The sequence below is a fragment of the Ursus americanus genome, chromosome 15, assembly GCF_024610735.1.
Source record: "Ursus americanus isolate L20-20 chromosome 15, mUrsAme1.1.p, whole genome shotgun sequence".
Taxonomy (NCBI): domain Eukaryota; kingdom Metazoa; phylum Chordata; class Mammalia; order Carnivora; family Ursidae; genus Ursus; species Ursus americanus.
The window spans coordinates 6,059,612-6,083,125 of NC_142141.1; the positions used below are offsets into that span (position 1 = coordinate 6,059,612).

General features: G+C 49.1%; 1 protein-coding gene across 3 annotated transcripts in view; it reads left to right on the plus strand.

Annotated features, from left to right (window-relative positions):
- STK10 (serine/threonine kinase 10) overlaps nt 1-23,514 on the plus strand; it is a 122,881-nt gene that overhangs the window by 42,422 nt on the left and 56,945 nt on the right. For all 3 annotated transcript variants that reach the window (XM_045792108.2, XM_045792110.2, XM_045792109.2), the window contains exons 3-4: nt 10,837-10,885; nt 15,789-15,938. In XM_045792108.2, the coding sequence (XP_045648064.1) occupies nt 10,837-10,885; nt 15,789-15,938 (199 nt within the window). The remainder of the gene's footprint in view (nt 1-10,836; nt 10,886-15,788; nt 15,939-23,514) is intronic.

Genomic DNA, 23,514 nt, shown 5'->3' on the forward strand with positions numbered 1-23,514 from the left:
GCACTTGGGTTACATTTTTTTTAAGATTTTATTTTATTTTACTTATTTATTTTTTATTTTTAAAAAAGATTTTATTTATCTGACAGAAACAGTGAGAGAGGGAACACAAGCAGGAGGAGTGGAAGAGAGAGAGAAGCAGACTCCCTGCTGAGCAGGGAGCCTGATGTGGGGCTCAAACCCAGGACCCTGGGATCATGACCTGAGCCGAAGGCGGACACTTAACGACTGAGCCCCCCAGGCGCCCCTAAAGATTTTATTTTAGAGAGCGCGCAAGCGGGGAGAGGGGCAGAGAGGGAAAGAGAGAATCCTGAAGCAGACTCTACGCCCAGTGCAGAGCCTGATGCAGGGCTGGATCCCATGAACCTGAGCTGAAACCAAGAGTCGGACGCTTAACTGACAGAGCCACCCAGGTGCCCCGGCACTTGGGCCACATTTTAGGAGCCATGCAGTGTCTTGCTCTGGGAGCCTATCCCCGCACGTGCCCCTCCCTCCCTCCCCCTAGTCCCGCATAACCGCTCCTCCCCGTCTCTATTGGATTTGCCTGTTCCGGACAGTCCGTATATGTGGAATCACATAATACGTGGCCTTTTGCGATCTGACGTCTTTCACTCAGTATAACGTTCTCAGGGGTCCTGCGTATCGTAGGATGTGTCAGTGCTTCATTCCTTTCTGTGACCGAATCGCACTCCATTGTGTAGAGAAGGCCACATTTTGTTTCTCTATTCATTAGTCGATAGACATTTATTTGAGTTGTTTCCACTTTTTGGCTGTTGTGAATAATGCGGCTGTGGACATTTGTGGACACGTTTTGGTGTGGATTTGTGTTTTTTTTTATTATGGTAATACACATAGAGTAAAACATTTGCTATTTCAGTCATTTTTAAGAGTACAATTCAGGGGCATTAGTACATTCCCAGTGTTGTGCAACCATCACCACCACCCATCTCTAGAACTTTTTCATCTTCCTGAGCTGAAACTGGGTACCATTATTTTAATTAGTTAGTTATGTAGTTAATTAATTCATGAATTTGTAGGCTCCACACCCACTGTGGAGCCCAGTGCGGGCTTTGAACTCATGACCCTGAGATCAAGACCTGAGCTGAGTCAGATGCTTAACCAGCTGAGCCACCCAGGTGCTCCAAACTGTGTACCATTAAACACCAACTTCCCACTCTCCTCTCCGCCCCCATCCCCTGGCAGTCACCTTTCTACTTTCTGTTTCTATGAATATGACTACTCAAGGTACCTCACGTAAGAGGGATCGTGCTTGTGGTTTTGTAACTGGCTTATTTCACTTTGAAGTTCACGCTGAAACAGGTGTCAGAATGTCCTTTTTCTTTTTAAGGCTGAATGATATTCCATTGTATGTATGTGTGGTATGTATGTACCATATTTTATTTTTCCATTCATCTGTTGATGGACATTTGGGTTGTTTCCACATTTTAGCTATTGTGAATAATGCTGCTGTGAACATTGGATTACAAAGACCTGTTGAATATCCTCCTTTCATCTTTTGAGTATATATCCAGAAGTGGAATTGCCAGGTCATAAAGCATTTCCATTTTTAATATTTTACATTCTTTTTTTAATTTTTTGAGGCATCGCTATACTGTCTCCCACAACGGCTACACCATTTCACATTCCCACTAGAAATGCACAATGGTTCCCATTTCTATACATCTGTGCCAACGCTTGTTCTTTTTAAGGATTTATTTATTTGAGAGAGAGAGAAAGCACAAGTGGGAGGGGCAGAAGGTAAATAAGCAGACTCCCCACTGAGGGTGGAGCCCGATGCAGGGCTCGATCTCACAACCCCAAGATCACTACTCGAGGCCAAAACCAAGAGTCAGATGTTCAACCAACCGCACCACCCAGGCGCCCCCCCTTTTTTTATAGCCATCCTACTAGGTGTGAAGTGACATCTCATTGGAGTTTTGATTTGCATTTCCCTAGTTAGTGATGTTAAACATCTTTTTATGTGTTTATTGGCTTTTTGTATATTTTTGGAAAAATGTCAATTCGAGTCTTGGCCCAATGTTGTTAGTTTGCTTTTTCGTTATTTAGTTGTAAGAGTTCTTTCTGTATTGTGGATATTAGTCCCTTATCAGATACGTGATTTACACATAGTTTCTCCCATTCTGTGGGTTGCCTTTTCACTCTATTGATAGCATCCTTTGATGTACAAAAGTTTTAAATTTGGATGAAGTCCAATATGTTTATTTTTTTCTTTTGTTGCCAGTGCTTTCAGTATCATATCCAAGAAATCATTGCCAAATGCAGTGTTAGGAAGCTTTTCCCCTGTGTTTTCTTCAAAGAGTTTTATAGTTTCAGCTCTTCTGTTTTGGTCTTTGATCCATTTTGAGTGGATTTTTTATAGACGGTGTAAGGGTCTACCATCTTCATTCTTTTGCATATGGATGTTTAGTTTTCCCAACACCATTTGTTGAAAAGACTATCCTTTCCCCATTGAATGGTCTCGGCATCCTTGTTGAAAATCATTTATCCACATATGTATGGGTTTATTTCTGGGCTGTCTTTCCATTGATTGTCAATCTTTCTTCAGTACCAAGGTGTTTTGATTACTGTAGCTTCGTAGTAAGTTCTGAAGTCAGGAAGTGTGAGATTTCTAACTTTCAATTCTTTTTTAAGAACGATCATTTTGGTTGTTAGAGGTCCCTTGATAATTCAATATGAATTTTAGGATGGATTTTTCAATTTTTACAAAGGATGACATTAGGATTTGATAGGGCTTACACTGACTCTGTAGATGGGGTAATATTGACATCTTAACAATATTGAGTCTTCCTGAGTGGCTCAGTTGGTTAAGCGTCTGCCTTCGGCTCAGGTCATGATCCCTTGAGTCCTGCATTGGGCTCCCTGCTCAGTGAGGAGTCTGCTTCTCCCTTTCCCTTTGCCCCTCCCCCTTGCTCGTGCTTTCTCTCTCTCTCTTTTGCTGTCTCTCAAATAAAATCTTTTTAAAAAAATTGAGTCTTCCTGTCTACAAACATAGGATGTCTTTCCATTTACTTGTGCCTCCTTTAACTTCTTGCAGCAATGTTTTATAGTTTTCAGTGTGCAGATATTTTGCCTTCTTGGTTAAGTTGTTTTTTTTTTCCCTAAGTATCACTGAGTTATTTTCTTCTTTTTGATGCTATTGTAAATGGAATTGTTTCCGTAATTTCCTTTTTGGATTTTTCATTGTCAGTGTATGGAAACTCAACTGATTTTTATGTGTTGTTTTATATCCTGCAACTTTGCTGAATTTGTTCATTGATTGTAACAATTTTTTGGGTGTTCATAATCTTTAGGGTTTTCTACATATAGTCATGTCATCTGCAAACAGAGATAATTTTACCCCTCCTTTGCAGTTTGCTTGTTTGCATTTCTTTTTCTTGCCTAATTGCACTGGCTAGGACGTCCAGTACTGTGTTGAATGGAAGTGAAGAAAGTGGGCATCCTTGTCTTGTTCCTAATCTTAAAGGCGAAGATTTCAGTATTATACCATTGAGTATGATATTCACAATGTTCACTGTCATATATGGCCTTTGATATGTTGAGGAGGTTTTATTCTTTTTTTTTTTTTTTAAGATTTTATTTATTTATTTGAGAGAGGAGGAGAACAAGCTGGGGGGAGAGGGAGAAGCAGACTCTCTGCTGAGCAGGAAGCCCAACTCGGGGCTCGATCCCAGGACCTTGAGATTATGACCTAAGCTGAAAGCAGATGCTTAACAAACTGAGCCACCCAGGTGCCCAGAGGTGGTTATTCTATTCCAAATGTGTTGAGATGTTTTCTCATGAAAGAGTGTTGAATTTTGCCAAATGTTTTTTCTCTTTTTAAAAATTTTAATTTTATTATTATTTTTTATTATTATTATTTTTTAAAGTAGGCTCCATGCCCAGTGTGGAACCTAATGCAGGGCTTGAACTCACGACCTTGAGATCAAGACTTGAGCTGAGGGGCACCTGGGTGGCTCAGTCGTTAAGCATCTGCCTTTGGCTCAGGGCGTGATCCCAGAGTCCTGGGATCGAGCCCCACATCAGGCTCCTCCACTGGGAGCCGGCTTCTTCCTCTCCCACTCCCCCTGCTTGTGTTCCCTCTCTTGCTGGCTGTTTCTCTCTCTGTGTCAAATAAATAAATAAAACTTAAAAAAAAAAAAAAGACTTGAGCTGAGATCAAGAGTTGGACGCTTAAGCCACCTAGGCACCCTGCCAAATGTCTTTTCTGCATCAGTTGAAATGATCATGTTTTTTTCCTCCTTCATTCCATTAATGCGGTATATTACATTGAGTGATCTTTGTATATTAAACCATCCTTCCAGGAATAAATCCCACTGTGCTATGGTGTATAACCCCTTTAAGATGCTGCTGATTTTGATTTGCTAGTATTTTGTTGAGGATTTTTGCATCAATATTCATCAGGGATATTGACGTGTAGTTTTATTTTCTTGCAGTGTGTTTGTCTGGCTTTGATATGAGGGTCATGCTGGCCTCACAGAATGAGTTAGGTAGTGTCCATTAAGATTTCCTATTTTTTTGTGATTCAGTATTGGTAGGTTGTGTGTTTCTAAGAATTTGTCCAGGTTATCCAGTTAGTTGGTGTACAGTTGTTCATGGTACTCTCTTATAATCTTTTATTTCTGTAAAACCAGTAGTAATGTCCCCACTCATTTCTGATATTAATCATATGAGTCCTCTCTTTTTTTTCTTAGTCAGTCTTGCTAAGGGACATAGGTTTTTAATTATCTTGGATGTATACCTAGGAATGGAATTGCCGGATCGTATGGTAATGCTGTTTAACGTTTTGAGGAACTGCCACACTGTTTTCTAAAGTACATGCGTCATTGTACATTCCCCCCATCGTTGTATGAGGCTTCCAGTTTGTCTGTTACCCCAGACCTGGGATGGGGTCCAGTGACCTTTGTTCTGGACTAGTTCTCAGGGTGATTCTGATGTACGCTGAAGTTTGAAGACCACTGGCATAGTGTTTTTAGCTGGTAGCACCTAGAGATTACTAGGAAAATCTTACTTGCCCAATGAGATGGCCTCCTTGTCCTCCTCTTTGTTCTAATTCACCCTCACCATCTCTTGCCAAATGTGAGATCAGATACTTTTGGTAACAAGTAGCAGAAAATCTCAAACTAGCCTAAACAATGGAAGAAATTAATTGGCTTGCATATTTTATTTGAAACGTCCAGGGGAAGTTCAGGTTTGAGGGGGATTTCGAGCACTGCTCAGTTATGCTGTGATTTTCTCTGCCCTCCTCTTTATATCAGCCATGTCTTCAATACTGGTTTCCCTCATGGTTGCAAGATGGCTGCCTGCAACCGTCACAGATTTGTGCTTCCTTTTTTTTTTTAAATAATAATTTTTTATTATGTTATGTTAGTCACCATACAGTATATCCTTAGTTTTTCATGTAATGTTCTATGATTCATTATTTGCGTATAACACCCAGTGCACCATGCCATATGTGTTCTCCTTAATACCCATCACCGGCCTATCCCAGTACCCCACCCTCCTTGTGCTTCCTAATCCGCTTCAGAGGGAGCTATCATGGCATCCCACACCAGGAAGCAGAGTTCAGCAGCTTGGCTGTGCTTAGACCAGCCCTCAGGGCAAAAGGCAGAGAATTTCCCTGATTGGGTTAGGCTCCTCTCCCCACTGGGGATGAAGTGAGTCCCACTCAGCTATCCTGACTGCTTCGCAAAAGGGAAGGAAAGAATGCTGTGTATGCAGGGGAAGACAGCCATGACACCCTGGCCTTTTTTGCTCTTTGCGCCAAATCCACTGTTCCTCTGCTTTTCCACCCTCTAGAGATACCATCCAGGGGGATCCTCTAAAGCAGAAACCTGTAACACCGCTTATTAAACCCCCTGGTGCCTTTCTCCAGACACACACAGCGCCTTCAGGGTCGAGTTCATACTTTGAAATATTCGAGTTCTAGTTCCAGGTGACCTTTGTGACCCCCTCTCTTCCCGTCCATTTGAACCCCTTGGAACATTCCACCATCCCCCCTTCATACTCTTCCCGCTGCTTGGCCTCTGTGTTTGCTGTATTCTGCCTGCAATGTCTTTGTCCTTCTTCTGGCAAGTTTGCCCTTCAAAACTGGCTCTTCTCTGGGAGGCCCTCCAGGATGGCCACAGGGTTTTAGGTAACACAGTCACGATGTGCCTGTATTGGCCTCTGCCTGTAGTCTTGGGGCAGGGACCTGTCTGATTCATCCTGGGTCCCCAGTCCTCAGGCTTGTTATACACAGAGCTCAGATAGTGTTTGTTGATCAAATATGACTTCTGTGGCCCTGCTGTGCCTAGCAGTGTGGACCCTCGGTTGGGTAGACCCTGGTCGACCCTCAGTTGGTACTTGCTGATGGATTAAACTGATCACAAACCTCACTTCTCCAGGTCCTGAGAAAACCCTGAGCCACAGGTGGCTTGTTGTTCTCGGGGGAGCGTGAAGGATGAGCCTCCGATGGGTTCAAGGGGTCGGTCCTTGGTACTTGCAGCTGTTGGGTTTGGGGATTGGTGAGGGCTTGGAGGCTTTCAGCTTTGCACCCAGGAACCCTTGGTCCTGAGGAGCCTCTTCCCATCCCCGGACACGGTGAGCACAGGCCTGCTGGGGCTTTAACTGTGGACGGACGTAGATACCCCGGCCCCGTGCAGCTGAATAGATGCATCTCCTGCCTGCGGTTCTTTTAGGCCCGTTCTCCCCATAAAAAAAAAAAAGTTTATTTCTAATATTTTTATAACTCCTATTTGTTGATTAAAACGTAGAACATAGATATGAGTATCTATGTTCTGTAGTCCTTCCCTGGGTATTGACGGATGTACTTCCATTCTGTTTTCTAAGCATGCATATTTAGTGACTTCCTAAGGTCGTGAGATGCTTATTTTATTTTTATTTATCATCATTTTATTAACTGAGATTATTTTGTTAACTAAACCCCATGCATTTTTTTAGAAGATTTTATTTATTCAAGAGAGAGAGAGGGCATGCTTGCACAGGAGCACAGGCACACAAACACACACACACGCGTGCGTGCATGTGTAAGCGGGGTGGAGGGAGACGGAGGGAGAGGGAGAAGCAGACTCCCCGCTGAGCAGGGATCCCGAAGCAGGGCTCGATCCCAGGACTCCAGGATCACACCCAACCGACTGAGCCACCCAGGCGCCCCAAACCCCATGCATTTTAGTAGAAGTCCCCTGCAGCCCTGCCACTGACAAGCTGAAATGTAGAGCATTGCGATCCGTATAATGGAACCTAGTAAGAGCTATGTTATGAAAGGGTCCTCTTTTTTTGTATCACATCAAGGCCCTAAGATGTGAAATTTTCTCCCATCCAAAAGGATGGGAGGAAAAAAAAGGGGGGGTTGGTGGAAGAAAACCCAAGCCATATTTTGGTCTACGTGAGAGGGTAGTCAGGCAGTCTTTACACAAAGGTTAATGGGGTATCACTCTAACACACGCGTGATTAATACCAAGGAACGCTGTTTCTTCAGACTTGTGGAGGTGGGTCGTCTTTTAAAAACACTTCATTGGGGTCCGTATACAAGTTGTGAAATAGTGTGGATTTAATCTTGGCATAGAGCCAAAAGTTGGTACATTTATTCCCGGGAATAAAACTAAAGATAAGCTCAGAGCTTCCCAGCAGCCAAAGCAATCAGTCAATCAATCAATTAATCAGTAAAGTTTAAAAAAATTATAAAAGGGAAGTGCCTGGGGTCACGGAGATCTTGAATCGCAGAAGAGGAAGTGAACCAGATTGACAGGAGGCTCAGGCTTTCCTAGGACTGATCTCTGGAGAGGACAGTCGCAGGGAGCTTGTGTAAGGGTATTGTGTAAGGGACGGTTTCACTGACAGATGCAGGAACTGCCTGGGTTTGGCCACTTCTCGCCAAACTGACTCTTAATGGTAACAGCGGGCGTGTTGATGAACTGTCGTTCTAGGAAGGCCCAGACTGGTGAGAAGCCCGAATAACATGGTCTGAGTGTGGCGCTGGCTGGTGGTTTTGCTTGTGAGAGAGTCAGCAGGAGTGTACTAACTGGTGCGGCTTGGCTCTGGTGCTTAGCATCTCGTCTAACTGCCTTGACATTGGACGTAGAGGTGATTAGTGCCATTGTACAGATGAAATTGAAGGCTCGGGGGGTTCAGTGACTTACTCAAGGTCATATAGCCAATTAAGTGGCACTACCAGGACTTGAATTCAAGTCCATCTTGTCCTTTCCAATGGCCCACTGTTCGAGAAGGGGGAAGTGCCTGAGCCTGCCCTGTGTTCAAGTGTGGGCGGAGCTGGGCCTGTTGCTTTGTAAACACCACCTCATCCAGTCCTTACAGGAACTCTGGGCTTTCCCCAGTATTCTCCCATTTTACAGAGAGGTGGGTCATGACCCAGGGCCACACATATAAGGGCTGGAGAGGAAGAGCAGGGGCTCCTGACCTGGGTTTGGTGGGGGGACTTCAGGCTGTGCGAGAATTCAGGGGAACTGCATGCAAACACTTGTTCCTGTTTGCATTTTTCTGGGTGAGAGGAGAGAGGATACCTTTCATGGAGTCTCAAAAACCAACGCAAGAACAGAAAAATCCCAGACCTTTGAGCTCAAGGAGGGAGAATTCTCGTAACAGCTCGTACTGACTGAGCCCCAGCTGGGCAAGACCTGGATGACCTGTCATTCCTGTTTGGCTGTATACCCCCCCCCATCTTACAGGCTGCTCAGATAGGTGGTTTTGCATAATGACAATTTTGCTTCTTTTCCGCATTGCCTTTCGTGGCTTTTCTAGCAGTTAGTAGGATTTTTTTTTTGACCTTCTGTGGAGCTGAGAGTTATTAAGAGGGAGAATAAGATGCTGTCCTGCAAGAGGTCAGTGCCTGTGTCCGGGTCACCTCTGTTCCCTGACCGCTGGGAGCATGCCTGGTTGGCTGGTGGTTGGTTAAATGAAGCAGTCAATCAATGAATGAGTGGGAGAAAGAAGTACCTCATCTCACTGTTCTGGGTTGTAGGACATTAATTCATCCCTGATGACTTTTTTTTTTAAAAGATTTTATTTATTTATTTGACAGAGAGACAGCCAGCGAGAGAGGGAACACAAGCAGAGGGAGCGGGAGAGGAAGAAGCAGGCTCCTAGCGGAGGAGCCTGATGTGGGGCTCGATCCCAGGACTCTGGGATCATGCCCTGAGCCGAAGGCAGACACTTAACGACTGAGCCACCCAGGCGCCCCCATCCCTGATGACTTTTATCCAAGGTCACCGTAGTGTTAGAAGTCCTGGGGGAGTGCTGGCCAGGCACGACTGGAGTGATTTAGGAGCCTCAGAGGCCACATCCTTCCTCTCTGGCAGGAGGTGGTGTGCGAGCCGGCCGTGTCTCCGTACGTGGCTCTCTCCGGGGGCGTGGAGCCTCCCCACGGCGTGATGCAGGCCTGTCTGCTGGAGGACCGGCTCTGTCTTGCTTCTCCCAGTATCTAGTACCTCTAGTGTCCCTGGCCCCCTTCTTGACCTGCTGCGGTTTCTCGCATCCAGCCGTGGCCCTCCCCCCGAATATAGCCCAGTGGTGGGGCCCACTTAAGAGCAGTGGTATCAGCAGCCCCATCGTCCAGCTGAGAAAATGCACTCAGTTGAAGTCACTTGCCCAAGGCCATAGCTAGTGAACGGTGGGCCGGGGACCTGGGTCCAGCCCTGTATCCCTGCATCCTTATATTTACATTGCCGGGAAGTCTCTGGAAGGTCTCCCACACGCTGGAGACTCATGGAAACACTGAGGCCACTCCTCCCTCCTCTGGCTGGAGAACAGCTCTGGCGCAGTGGGTTATGGCTGCGGTTTTCTTTCCCATTGCGAGAACGACGGGCCCCACTGCACGGTGTCTGCCTCTGCCAAGCTAAGTTGGAGGGACTTCGCAACAAGCAGCGCCAGGTGCTGGAAGCAGGGAGGAGATTTCAGGAATGTCTGCTACAGTTCGTGAGGCTCTCCCCCTTCTCTACCTACTTGCTTCCATAATTTCAGGAAAAAAACAGCATCTTTGCACATGTGATAGGAGCCCAGGGTGGGCAAGAAAGAGCGAGGATGGAAGAGAGCCAGAGGGGAGGGCCTGGGTTGGCACCAATGGCACTTTGCAGTCTTCTTGCCCTTCTCTGCCCCTGTGCGGGGAGCCCCTTGAGGGCCTGGGTCTGGTGGTTCTCCGGGGCGCGCTACCTACTGGGTGCGTGATGAGTGAATGAATGCATATATGAATGAATGACCTGGGGAGTTAGGAGAACTTTCTAGTGCAGGACCTGCCTCTGAATAATCTGTGGCCTTCGTCAGCCCCATCCCCTTTCTGGGCCTGGGTTTCTACATCTGAGCTGGTCTTCAAGGAGCCGATGTTCTGGTATTCCAAGCCAGTGAGGGCCCTGGCCTCTAGAAGATGGAGAGAGGCAAAAGATGCATGCTGGGATTCCTCGAGGGCTTGGCCGGCTTGTATGTGGGCAGAGGGGTGCTCTGAGCCTGCTGGCTGTGGAGCCTAGGAAGTGGGGCAGCTGGCAGGTGGGGACACAGGAGGAGGGCAGGCCAGAGGAGCAGGAAGGGTGCAGGCTGGTGGCAAAGGCTGTGTATGGCAGCTGTGGGTTTCCATGGCAACTATTTTTCCCCCCTTCCTGAAAAATGCCCAGCAACCCCACTGGCTTTTAGAGCCTCCTGTGAGGGCTGGGGGTCAGATTAGGGTAGTACAGACTGGACAGGCCCCAGGGGCAGGAGGAGGAGAGGCTGGGGAGCTGGGGCATTGGGTGCTGGCTGATCCCGCCAGCACGGGGGCCAGGTTCTGGGCTGTGCACCCCTGCTCATTGTTACTTTGCCTTGTGTTTTCTGCAGATCATGATCGAGTTCTGTCCTGGGGGAGCTGTGGACGCCATCATGCTGGGTGAGTCTTCCTTGATCCGGTGCGGTGGTGCTGGGGTGGGCTCTAGGGCCCTAGGCTGGGCCTGGTGTCCTTCACTCCCCCGTCCCAGCAATGCACGTGGCCTGTGTGAGTACATTTACGCTCTGTCCCCTTTCGGGAGCAGGGGCTGGGTTCTTGGAGAGAATGCAGGCACTCATTAGAAAACCAACACTTCCTGTTCAAAAAGCCATGTGTCCTTGAGCTGGTCACTCACCCCCTCAAGCCTCGGAGGCCATAAGATGGGTGTGATGCCTCCTTTGCCCCACCGCACGGCACCCTTAGGAGGTGAAAATGAGACACCCGAGGGAGGTTCTTTGAAAAGTGGGGATCCCCACCCATTTTGTAACACCTTAATGGGGATGTTATCAGGTTTTGATATCCCAGACAAGCTTGAACAGTAAAAAAAAAAAAAAAAGAAAGAAAGAAATCACTTTTGGGAATATTTTGTGAATCGTCACTGTATGCCGGAGGCTGTGGTAGGTGCTTCCATGTATGTGATCCGAGTATTTCTGTTTTATTCCTGACCAGATTGACACTTTAGAGGGCTAGGGGGCTGGCCGAGAGCCCCACAGCAGGACTGAGATGGGGGCCTGGGTCTTGCCGGCCTGGTGGCCGAGGGCCTGGGGCCACAGAACATTGAGAGGCAGGCCCAGGATTGTGGCATGGCTCAGGAGAGGGGAGGGTTTCAGTATAACGTAGCACTATTCAGCCACTCTTTTATTGTGAGGAAGGTATTTTCCCCCTGAGTTTATCTCAGGAATCTCGTGAGTTTGTGGCAGCCCTTTCCAGAGCCGTGGAAGTGCTGGCCTTCCTTGCATAGCCACTTACCGCTGCCAGGGTTCTCAGAGCGGGGAAATGACAGTAGGTGACTGCATGTGAGTGGTTATGAGACGGCCCTTGGGTGTTCCTTCTCTCAGCACAGAATGCCTTTGCAGATTCTCATTGTGCTGGGTAGAATTTAACAAAATAAAAATGGTGGTCTTGTAGGAGTTGAGACTCTCTAGGTTATAAGGCGATCAAAGACTCTTTCAATTGGTTTAGTGAGGAAAAAAAGGTGGGAGATGTGGGGGGGGGTTATTTGCACAAATAACTAAAAAGTTCAAGGGCTTCTGGCTTCAGGCACAGCTTGATCTAGGAGGGTTTTTTTTTGTTTATTTTGTTTTTTGTGTTTTTTTGTTTTTTTTTTATGTTCTCATAAGAACTTGGTTTCCTTGGGGCGCCTGGGTAGCACAGCGGTTAAGCGTCTGCCTTCGGCTCAGGGCGTGATCCCGGCGTTGTGGGATCAAGCCCCACATCAGGCTCCTCCACTATGAGCCTGCTTCTTCCTCTCCCACTCCCCCTGCTTGTGTTCCCTCTCTCGCTGGCTGTCTCTATCTCTGTCAAATAAATAAATAAAATCTTTAAAAAAAAAAAAAAAAGAACTTGGTTTCCTTCTCCAACTCTTGGCCCCACTCTCCTCTGTGTTGGTCCCATTCTCATGCTGGCTTTATTGTTCATGGTGACAAGGTGGCTGTAGGCGCTCCAGCAATCATATCTATATTCCAAACAGGATAGAAGAAGAGAGGGTAGGACAACTCCACAAACACACACCCCATTTCCACTTTTTACAGGAGCCATAACTGAAGCCCCACATGACACTTTTATTTACCTCTCATTGGCCAGATCATAATAGCACATAGCCGGAAGACAGGCTGGGATACGTGGTCTTCTCGCTGGGTGGCCGTGTGTTCAGATACTAAAAAAGACGGGGAGAATGGGAGCCACCTACCAGCCTCTGCCTCTCCAGGTGTACAGCTTAGCTCCGTGAGGCCTGCGGGAGAATGTCAGAGATGGAAGAGGCGTGTATGCATACCAAGTCCTTGACCTCATTCATAACCAGGGCAGGACCCCGGGCTGTGGCTTAGCCTGCAGGCCGACTCACTCTCTCACTCCCTGGCTCAGTTCTCCTAGGGGATCTGACTGCTGCAGCCCCAGGTGGTTTTCTCTCTGTTGGTGGCCGTAGTTAAAGCAACATTGCCATCAGCATTCTAGAAGTCAAGATGGGAGAAGAAGGGTGGGATGGGGAGACCTGACAAGGTGAGACCTGGCCCTGGTTGCAGCTGCGTGATGAGGCGTGGACTCTCCCGCAGATGCCTGCCCTGCTTAGAGGGACTTTCTGCCCTTACATCTCCCCACCACCCTGCGGAATCACATAGAGTGACGAGCCTGGGCTTGGGGTCCAAGAGACCTGAGGTCTGTTCTGGGTTCCTCTGGGGTAGCTGTGGGGCGCTGGGCTGGTCCCTTTGTGAGGTGAGGGGAATATGCACGGCATTTCACTCTGTGGTCTCTCTAGTTAGTTAACACCCAGTGTTTGCTCTGATCTGGTTGGCCTTGCCTTGCCAGCTCTTAAACGGTTGGCTCTTAGCCCTTCTGCGGAGGAGAGGGGGTGGGGGGGGGCTGGCTGAGGTTTCAAACAGACGTCAGACTCTTCTGCAATGTTGCAGATTTTTTTAATATGAAGAAAATATTCATGTATTGCTGTGTAATCAAAAATTAATCTTAAGAATTTATCATACTGTATGATTCCAATTATATGACATTCTGGAGAAGGCAAGACAATGGGGACAGAAATCAAAGTCATGGTAGCTTAGGGGCTGGAGATGGGAGTGAAATGTTGATCACACACAAATTTGGGGGAGTGATGGAAACATTGTATATCTGAATCGTATGGTGGTTACGTGACTATATATATTTGTCCAAATTTGTAGACTTGTACATCTGAACAAAAATGAACTTTACTGTCGATAAATTACATCACAATAAATTGGGCTTTAAAAAGGTCTATGTACCTTATTGGGTCATTGTGAAGATGAAATGAAAGAATGCATGCACGTCCCTAACTCACTCCCAGTACATTGGTAAAGGTCAGCAAATGGTGACCAGGAGACCATCATCACCATCATCGTTACTTTGCTTAGTCTGATTTCATTTATGCAGAGAAATCAGACACGAGCGAGTCACATTATGACATTTAAAAAAAAGTGCTGCAGATAATCTTGCATTATCTCAGGACCAGCATAACAATAATCACCTTTATTGACTGTCCGTTGTGCTGAGGAGTGAACATGCTTTATGGTTGGAGCCCGGCCTACATCGCTTCTCATCATCCCATTTTATAGATTAGATGAAGGCACAGACAGATGGAGCACCTTCGAGAAACCACATAGCTAATAAGGGGCAGCGCCTCGGTTCAGGCTCAGTCTGGGTGGTCCTAAGGCCCCCCTCTGAGGGGGTTCTGAGTCTGTCCATGGGTTGAGGGGACATGGGAGTTAAGGATGAGGCCACAGGGAGTGATAGGGGTGGTAGACCCTAGAGAGGGACCTGTGGTCTGGGGCCAGGCTGCTGGCTCCTCCACCCTGTCTGGTATATTTTCCCCAAGCCTGTGGGATCCTTCCTTGATTTCTGGCCAGGCGTGGGGGGGTGGGGGAGACAGACGGGGAGTGCTGCCCTAGTCAGAGGGAGGCCTGGCAGCAGTGCCCTGGCTGGCCAGCCCTGGAGCCTGTGGCCTGGGGATAGTACAGGTGGCTTGGTGGCAACAAGCACTAAGTAATCACGATGGCCGGTGGGTCAGCGAGTGCGGGATGTTGACCTTGAATCTTCTCATGCCCTCCTTCCCTCTACACCCACTCAGTCCCATGTTCTGTCATTCCCACCTCCCTTAGCCGTCGGGTCGGGAATGCTTCCTCTCCGAAGCCTTGGCTGGGGCATGACGGCCCCCGGCTGAGCTCCCTGCCCGCTCTTGCTGCCCTATAAGCTCTTCACTCACCCCGCTGGGGAGAATTTCTTAAATGCAAAAATCAGATTGTCTCTGCCTGCTTAGAGCCTCTCCTGGACTGCCCGTGGCCTTTCAAAGAAAGGGTAGCCTTCATAGATGGCCTGCGAGGTTCTCCGTGACCAGGGCCTTCCGACCTCTGACCTCAATTCACTTTCCCCTCATCCTCCTTCAGTCAAAAAGGGTCCTTTGTGCATGCGGTGTCCCCCGCGTGGAAAACTCCTCTTTGTGCTCCCCACCTGCTCAGAGAAGGGCCCCGCCACCTCCAAACGGACACTGGGACGTACCAGTGTGCGTTGTGTCTCCCCGACCGGCTCGCAGAGGCTCTTGATGACAGCCTCCCGACCAGCCCCTCACCTTCCAGCTCCACCACCAGCCAGCACATATTTCTTCCACACCAGCCCGTGTCAGCCTCCAGGCCTCTGCTTCTGCCGCTTCCTTGACCTGGAATGCCCTGGAATGACTTGGAATGCCCTGACCCCGCCTTTTTGCCTCTCGAACACCGGTTCTTCCTACAAGACACTTGAATGCCCTTTCTTCTGGGGAGCCTGCTAATTCCCAGGCAGAAGGGCTTGCTGCCCATCCTACCTGCCCCCAGCCCCCATCCACATCCCAGTGTGTTCCGAGCATGGCTCACTGTTTCCATGCCCCTCTCCGTGTCCCTGCACCGAGCGTGGAGCCTGACATGGAGTGAGTGTCACTCACTGTCTGCTTGCAGAATGGATCTTTCCCTCTTGGGAGGGTTTTGTTTATGAACCTGAGCTCTGAAGCGGACTGGCTGGGTTGAATCTAAGATCTGTGAATTTCTTCCTGTGTGACCTTGAGCAAGTGTGTTGACCTCTCTGAGCCTTGGCTTCTCCATCTGTCAATTGAGGTAATAACTGTGCCTGCTTTATAGTGTTACTATGAGGACAAAATAGGTAACATGGGGAGTGCTTAGAAGTGAACTTGGTACATGGTAAGTGCTCAGTGATGTTGGGGGCTTCCGTATTTCTTGTACCTGGCAGAGCCTGACATTCAGCCTGCCTGCAGTGAGTGTGTGCTGAATTGACAGTGGTTCTCCTCTGTTTCCAGAGCTAGACAGAGGCCTCACGGAGCCCCAGATTCAGGTGGTGTGCCGCCAGATGCTGGAAGCCCTCCACTTTCTGCACGGAAAGAAGATCATCCACCGGGATCTGAAAGCCGGCAATGTGCTGATGACCCTCGAGGGAGACATCAGGCTGGGTAAGGGGTGTCTGTGGGTGAAGACGGGAAGACAGACCCCCCCAGTGCCTGCCTGGGGGTTGTCAGCCTGGCCTCTGTGGGCAGGAGGGAGTGGGTGTGTGGGATCCTCTCCGTGGCCCAGGGTGTCCGTGGTCTCCTTTACCTCCCCTGGGCTGTAGAACGCAGACCGTTCCCATTGGCTCAATCTGACCCACTGGTTCTCAACTGAGGGTGATTTTGTCCCCCAGGGACATCTGGCAATGTCTAGAGCCGTCTTTGGTTGTCACAACTAGGGCAGGGGAGACTCCTGGCATCTGGCGCAGAGAGGTGAGGGACGCTTGATGTCCTGCAGCGCACAGGACGGCCGCTCGCCACACAGTGATCCTGCTTGTGGGGCTGGTGTGCGCTGTGGGAGGGGCTGGTCTCTGCCCTTTTGCTCCTGCTTCTAGTCAAGAGAATTTGAGTGAGTGTGACAGATGGAAGGACGAGTCTGCCTCCATTCGCAGATAGAAAATAGTACATCAGGCGCATCTATCAGAACAGACCTTTTTTATTTTCATGTCTCTTCTCTCCTTGAGCTTTTTAAGAAAATTGTGGTAAAACATATACAACATAAAATTTATCCTCTTAGCTTTGAAGCGCACAGTTCGGGGGCATGAAGTACATTCATGTTGTCGGGCAACCATCACCACCATCCGTCTCCGGAAACTTCCCATCATCCCAAACTGAAACACCATGCCCATTAAACACTAATCCCCACCCCGAGCCCCAGCCCCTGGTATCCTCCCTTCTGCTTTTGGTCTCTGATTTTGACGGCTCTAGGGAACCTCACGTAAGTGCGGTCGTTGGCGCTTTGGTATCTGGTGTATTTCACTCAGCGTCACGTGCTCAGGGTTCCTCTATGTTGAGCAGGTGTCAGAAGTTCTTTGTGTTTTTCACACTTTTTTTTTCTAACCAAAATAACACACACACACACACACACACACACACACACACACACGCCTCCTCTGCTCCCACCACCTTCTTTCCTCATCGGTTTCCAGTGACAACACTTCTAACTCTTCTCACGTTTCCTCCTGCATTGATAAATAATATGCTTATCATGCTGTTTCTTAAGTAATGATTTTTATTGTTTGATGAAAAAATAATACATGTTTATTATACAAAATTTACATAGTACAGGAAGGCTTAGAGGGGAAAGCCAGTACGTCCAGTCTCGTTACCTGGCTGTTGGCACTGGTGGTCATCCCAGGGGAGGTCTGCCTCCCTGCCGGGAGAGGGGTGTACAGCTCGGTTTTGGGGAGTGGATACTGTCTTGTTTGCCAGTTTGACTGCATTCCACTCTATTTTCTAGTAACTTCTTCCTGGTAGCTAAATCATTCATTCATCTGCACACCTCCCCCTTCCTCACCCCTGTCCTTCCAACATAGGAATGTCAATATTGTTGTTCCTCTAGTGGAACCTTTGTGGCTTTAAGGGACATTTGAATTATTTTCATAAGAAACTGCACGGTGTTGAGTCTGTGTGATGGAGAACTGCAGGGATAGGCATGAGGATTGGAACAGAATGGTACAGTACGATCAAGGACATCTACCACAGGAGGGCAGCTCCCAGCATTCTTGCTTGGAGGGCCCTGAGGCTCAGGTAGGATGGGGACCTGCCTGCTGACCCCAGGGCCACTGGCTCACTTCTTAGGGCTGGCCCACATCACTGCACTAACTTCCACATGTGCTTTGAGCTGATGGGTTAGGGTAGGGCTGGGCCTTACAAAATGTATGCAAGGCTGGTAGGTTCTCAGATTTAGTGCATTTTAGTCCTTTGGAGGGCTCCTAACACGCAGATTGCTGGGTGTGACCCCAGGGCTCTGTCTGGGCTGGGGCCCAAGCATTTAATTTTCTTTTCTTTTGTTTTCTTTTTTCTTCTCTTTTCTCTTTTCTTTTTTTAAAGATTTATTTATTTGAGAGAGAGAAAGAACATGGGTGGGGGGAGAGGCAGAGGGAGAGAATCTTCAAGCAGACTCCCCACTGAGTGTGGAGCCAGATGCGGGGCTCCATCCACAACCCATGAGCTCATGACCTGAGCAGAAACCAAGAGTTGGACACTGAACCAGCTGAGCGCCCCCAGGCACCCCAAAACTTGCATTTCTTCTTCTTCTTTTTTTTTAACCTTTTATTTATTGGGACGCCTGGGTGACTCAGTTGGTTAAGCATCTGCCTTCAGCTCAGGTCATGATCCCAGGGTCCTGCGATCAAGTCCTGCATTGGGCTCCTTGCTCAGCAGGGAGCCTGCCTCTCCCCCTGCGTGTGCTCACTCTCTCTCTGACAAATAAATAAAATCTAAAAAAAAAACAAAAAACCCTATTTATTTATTTATTTATTTATTTATTTATTTATTTATTTATTTATTTTAGAGAGCATGAGCCAGGGCCGGGTAGGGGGCACGGGCAGAGGGAGAGGAGAGAGAGAATCTCAAGCAGACTCTGGGCTGAGCATGGAGCTTGATGGCGAGGCCCCATCCCATGACCCTGAGATCATGACCTGAGCCAAAAATCAAGAGCTGGACGCTTAGCCAACTGAGCCCCCCAGGTGCCTCAGAATTTGCATTTCTGATAAGCTCCCACCTGCTGCTGCTGATGGGGGACCCCACTTTGATAACCACTACTTTCGACCCTCACCATGCAGAGTGTGGTCGGTGGCAGCACCAGTGTTACGTGGGAGCTTGTTAGAAATGTTCTGTTGCCCAGAGGGTGGGGTTGGTTCTGTCTTGAAACCATCAGTATGAAGAAGTTTCTCGTATCAGGCACGAGCAGGGTCGCATTCCGTTCTGTGTCCCGAAGACCAGAGTCCCTGATACTTGCAGGGTCTGTGTCTCCTGGGGTTCAGTTCACATCCCTGTGGCTTTTCTTCCTCCTCGTTCCTTCTTTGACCTGGGATGGGTTAAGAACATGGGCTCTGTAGTCAGAGTCCTGAGTTCAGATCCCAAGTCTGCCTCTAGGTGTGTGTCCGTGGCAAAGTCACTTAACTATGCTGTTTTCCATTTCTTCACCTGTAAAATGAGAATGGTAATAAAACGTCTGTCAGGGGGTTGGGAGGCCAGTTACAAGAAGGTACGTGTGTAGTCAGCTCTGTAAAGGCCAGCTGCAATTACTGTTGTTTCCTTAAGTGTCTGCTGCGTGCCAGGCCCTGTGCTGGGCGGGGAAGGGAATGAGACCCTCGTCCTTCTCCTGCTCCTGCAGAACTCTCCGGCAGTGGAGAGAGAGGTGGGAGCCTCAGGGCTGGGGAAGGAGCCGGTGCTGGGGTAGGGAGCACATGGACGGGGTGATCTGTTCTTCCACCTGGGCCTGGAGGCTTGGGTTTAGAAGAAGCTTTCGTGAGAGGGTAGTTTGCGCTGAGTTGTGAAAGGTGGATAGATACTTGCCAGGTAAACCAGACTGGGCAGGCCAGTCCAGGAAGAGGTAGCGTAGCGGGCAGGGGCAGGGAGGTGAGGAGCAGCAGGGTATTTTGGGGGGACTGATAATAAAAATAACGCCGATTTATTGGGTTTATGAAGCACCCACTAGATGCCAGCCATTAGAGGAGGCACTTTCTAGATCTCTCATTTAACCGGCACTCCAGTACTCCAGGGGTATTGGGCAGGGGTGTGAGGGGGTAAGGACTATACCAGCACAGATGAGGACACCGAGAAGGGGTAGCAGGGTTGGGACTCCTGTCTTCCTGACTCCACAGCCGCCCGTGGAGGGGCTCATTCCGGGGTAGAGTGTGGGGGGCCAGGGAGGGGCCGGGTTGGGGACTGCCTTCGCCTTTAGGCTCAGGGAGTATGTGGGGGGCAGAGAAGAGAGTCTCTTGTGCTCTGCGGGATTCAAGGGAAACCTTCAGCTCAGCCTTCAAGAACTTATCACTTGGAAGAGGCAGAACACAGCAAACCCGGGGCAGGAGCAGCCAGTCAGAGCAGGGAACCCCTGGCAGGGACAGGGATGGAGGGAGGGCCCCAGCAGCCTCGGGCTGAGATGTCCCCGGGGGGTGCTCATTTCCCCCTGCACACCCCCGAAATCTGGGGGCTCTGACATGCTGAGCAGACTGCAGAATCTCAGCAGAGCCTAGCAGCGGGTGGGATGGAAGCAGATGGGTGCATCAGGGTTCCAAATGACCTGGCATATGCAGTTGAGAAAACCAGGAAGCCAATTAAAAAGGAAAAAAGTTCAGGGAGAGCCGAGTGTGAGTATTTACACAATTTCGCTGAGCTCTGGGAGCCGTGGGGTGCAGACCTGCTGAGGCCTGTTGTTCTGTTTTGGAAAATTCCCCTTCCCCCTTGGGTCTGGAATCTGCAGCCTGGCGGAGCAGTGGAGGAGGCCTGGGAGGAAGGGTGTCGGTTTGTCTGCCTCTTCTAGCGTCTTGGGACTGTCTTGGGCCCCTGAGGCCCCCTCCCCGTCATGTCCTTATATAACTCCGGGATCCGTGAGAATTGCTTAGCAGATCTTTCTCCCAAGTAAGGGGGTCACCTCGTTGGAGACAATGTCTGTGCTTCTCCCTGGAGCGGAAATAGAATGAGAAGCAGCAGGGTGAGCTGAGCAAAGCGTGGGCTCTAGACACAGACAAGCCTGGTTCAAATCCTGGCTCTGCCAATTTGAGCTGGAGAAACGTATTTAACTATCCAAGCCTCAGTTCCTTCATCTGTGCAATGGTGTAACAATAGACACAGCTCACAGGGCTACTGTGACGGGCAGGGTAAAGTGTACCAAGTACTGTCACAGGGAGTTTCAGTGTTATGCTGTTAGGCACTTTGCTTCTTCCTTGTGTTAAATATTTACTTCTGTCAAGGATAGCAGACTTCCCCGAGATTCATTTGATAGTTGCCAAGTAAAGCACAAGTTCTAGCTCTGAGTGGCTGTGAAGCAATTCTTGACGACTGGTGGGAATCCACTGGTGACGAGAGAGCAAGGAAGAGTGTCTGCTGCCCTGAGACAGTTGGGCTACGAAGTGTGGGGTGGACTTTGGAGTCTGAAGAACTGTGTTCTTGTCCTGGATCTGCCACTTCGCATTAGATGACCTTGGGCAAGTCACTTAACCCTTTGGGGCTTCAACGTCTCAAACTCAGGGGTGTGGTAATAGTTCCTCTCTCACAGACTTGCTGTGATGGTTAGTGAGACAGTGCATGCAAAGGGTCTGTAGGTGCCCAGCACGTCAGAGAGGCGGGCGAATGTTCGGTTTCTTTGTTGGGCCTAGGAATGTCTCAGAGCAGCTGCCATGAGAGAGAACGTTCCCTGTTCTCCAGAGAACCTGTGTTCCTCTCCCCAGCAGTGCTCCTCTGAAAATGGGAGTTGAATTTTACCTGAGGGGTTTGTCAGGTTCCGAGCAGAAGTCTAGACTGGCCTAAAAATCAAAATGCCCAGCACAGAGCCTGGTAGATAGTAGGTGCTCAGATCAGTAGTAGCTTCCAGCATTGCCATTACTTTATCATTTTATGATTACTGTAGGATTCCTAATTCCCAAAGGCCTCTCGATGCACAGGAGGCCTGACAAGTGGGCCTGGCAGGAACCAGTTACCTGCCTCTCACCCCCACCTTAACCCCCAACCCAGAATTCCTGTGTGTTGTTGCCGGAAGGCTGGTGTCCTGGTTCTTTCACTCTGGCTACCATGAACTGAGCCAGTGTTTGCTATGTAGGAACTCATTTAGTCCTCAAAGACCGTGATAACATTTTACAGAGGAGAGATATCTGGCATTTTTTTTTTAAAAAGGGGTTAACTTAACCCAAATCATACAGCCAGTAAGAGGCACATCTGGGCTTCAGACCAGCGCATCTGGCTTCAGATCCCACGTGCTTAACCATTACCCTATTTCAGACTCTTGGCACCAATGATGAGAACCGGTCTCGTGTGATTTAAGGCCGACAGGAAAATGTGTGCGTATGATACACAGAATTGTGATGGTGAAGAGATACAGCTGGGCATCCGGGGCAGCTGGACCCTGGAACACAAGCTGCCGAGACTCTCTCTGGTCTGCCTTTCTGTGCATGTTGATTACGCTCTCAGACCAGCCCCCACCACGAAGCTTCTGGCTCGGGCTAGTTTTAATTTTCTCAGTATCACCTCCTGCAGGACAACCGAACCTCACCATGTCAGGTCTCGGAGTCAGCAATCCCAGTGAAGGACTCTGATTGGCTTAGCTTGGCATGGGCTCAGACCTCTGGACCAATCAACGGGGTCTAGTAAGGAGGGCTTCTCTGATTGGCCCAGCTTGTGGCAGCCCCCGAAAAGGAAGGCGGGGTCAGGTAGCAAGATGGAAGTGTTGCCCACCCATCCCTCCTCCTGTCTGTGAACAGCGTGGTTGGGGTGGATGGATGGTTTTTCAGAAGGTGAGAAGATTTGCACTGGCTTGAAGAACGAATTGTTGTCCGCCGTAGACTGACATAGCCTGTTGGAAGCAGGAACGAAGTTCTGAATGTGCGATTGAGGTTGAGGGAGAAAATACTAGAAAAAGACAAGGTTATGTAGGGGAGGGGAGAGAGTCAGTGAAGGCAGTGGGGCTAGGAGGCTGAGGGTGGACTGGGATGAGGGGGAAAACAAAGGCCTCTGTAGTGGTCACGTGTGTCTAAAAAACAAAAGAAAATGAACATAGAAACGGAGAGGTCGAGCAGTTGGGTCCGCCTCACGTTTGTTTGGCTAAATGCCAGGATGCCTGTTTACTAGATGAGGAGACAGGCTCAGAAACACGAAGCAGTTGGTCTCAGATCACAGAATCTTCTCGCTTCCCTGCCAGGTGCCGTTTCCATGACACTCCTGGGAAGGCAGAATGCCCTGATAATTAAGAGAAGTCACTTGGGTGCCCTCGTGGAGCCTCCCTCTTAATGAGCTGGAGCTGTAATCCAGAGGAAGAGGGCCCATGGGGTTCCAGGGCTGGGGGGCAGAGCCTTTGCCTTCTCCCAACCCTGCCTCAGGGTCAACAGGTCCCACACCCTCTCTAGGCTTGCCTTCCCTGTGGGCACCGTGAGGACCCTGGCTGGTGTTGGTCCACAGGGCCACAGCTGGCATTTTAGATGAGACAGTTTTTGCCTTAGGGAGGTCGTGTCCCTGGCTCTCCCCCACTAAATGGTAGGAGCACTCCTCTTCGTTGTGACAACCAGACTGCCCCCATTCCTCTTCCTTTTCCTTTTTTTTGTTTTTTTTTAAGATTTTATTTATTTGAGAGAGAGAGAGAGAGAGCAATAGAGCACATGCATGAGCAGGGGGGAGGGATAGAGGGAGAGGGAGAAGCAGACCCCCACTAAGCAGGGAGCCTGATGTGAGGCTCGATCCCATGACCCTGATGCATGACCTTAGCCAAGGCAGAGGCTTAACCAACTGAGCCACCCAGGCGCCCCTTCTCCCATTCACTTTCAAACACATCCTGGAACACTGGCACCACCTCTGGTTGAGGACCATCTAGAAGGTTCTCAGACCTAGAATTCCAGGGTAAGCCCTGCCCACGCTGGCCTACAGACTCACTGGCCTGGGGTAGAGGGTCTAGGAGGGGAGGGGAGGGAGGGTACAGAGCTCTTATTGGACATGGTTTGCCTTTAACTGGCCTGGCATTATCTGGGAAAAGACTCCTCTTATCTTG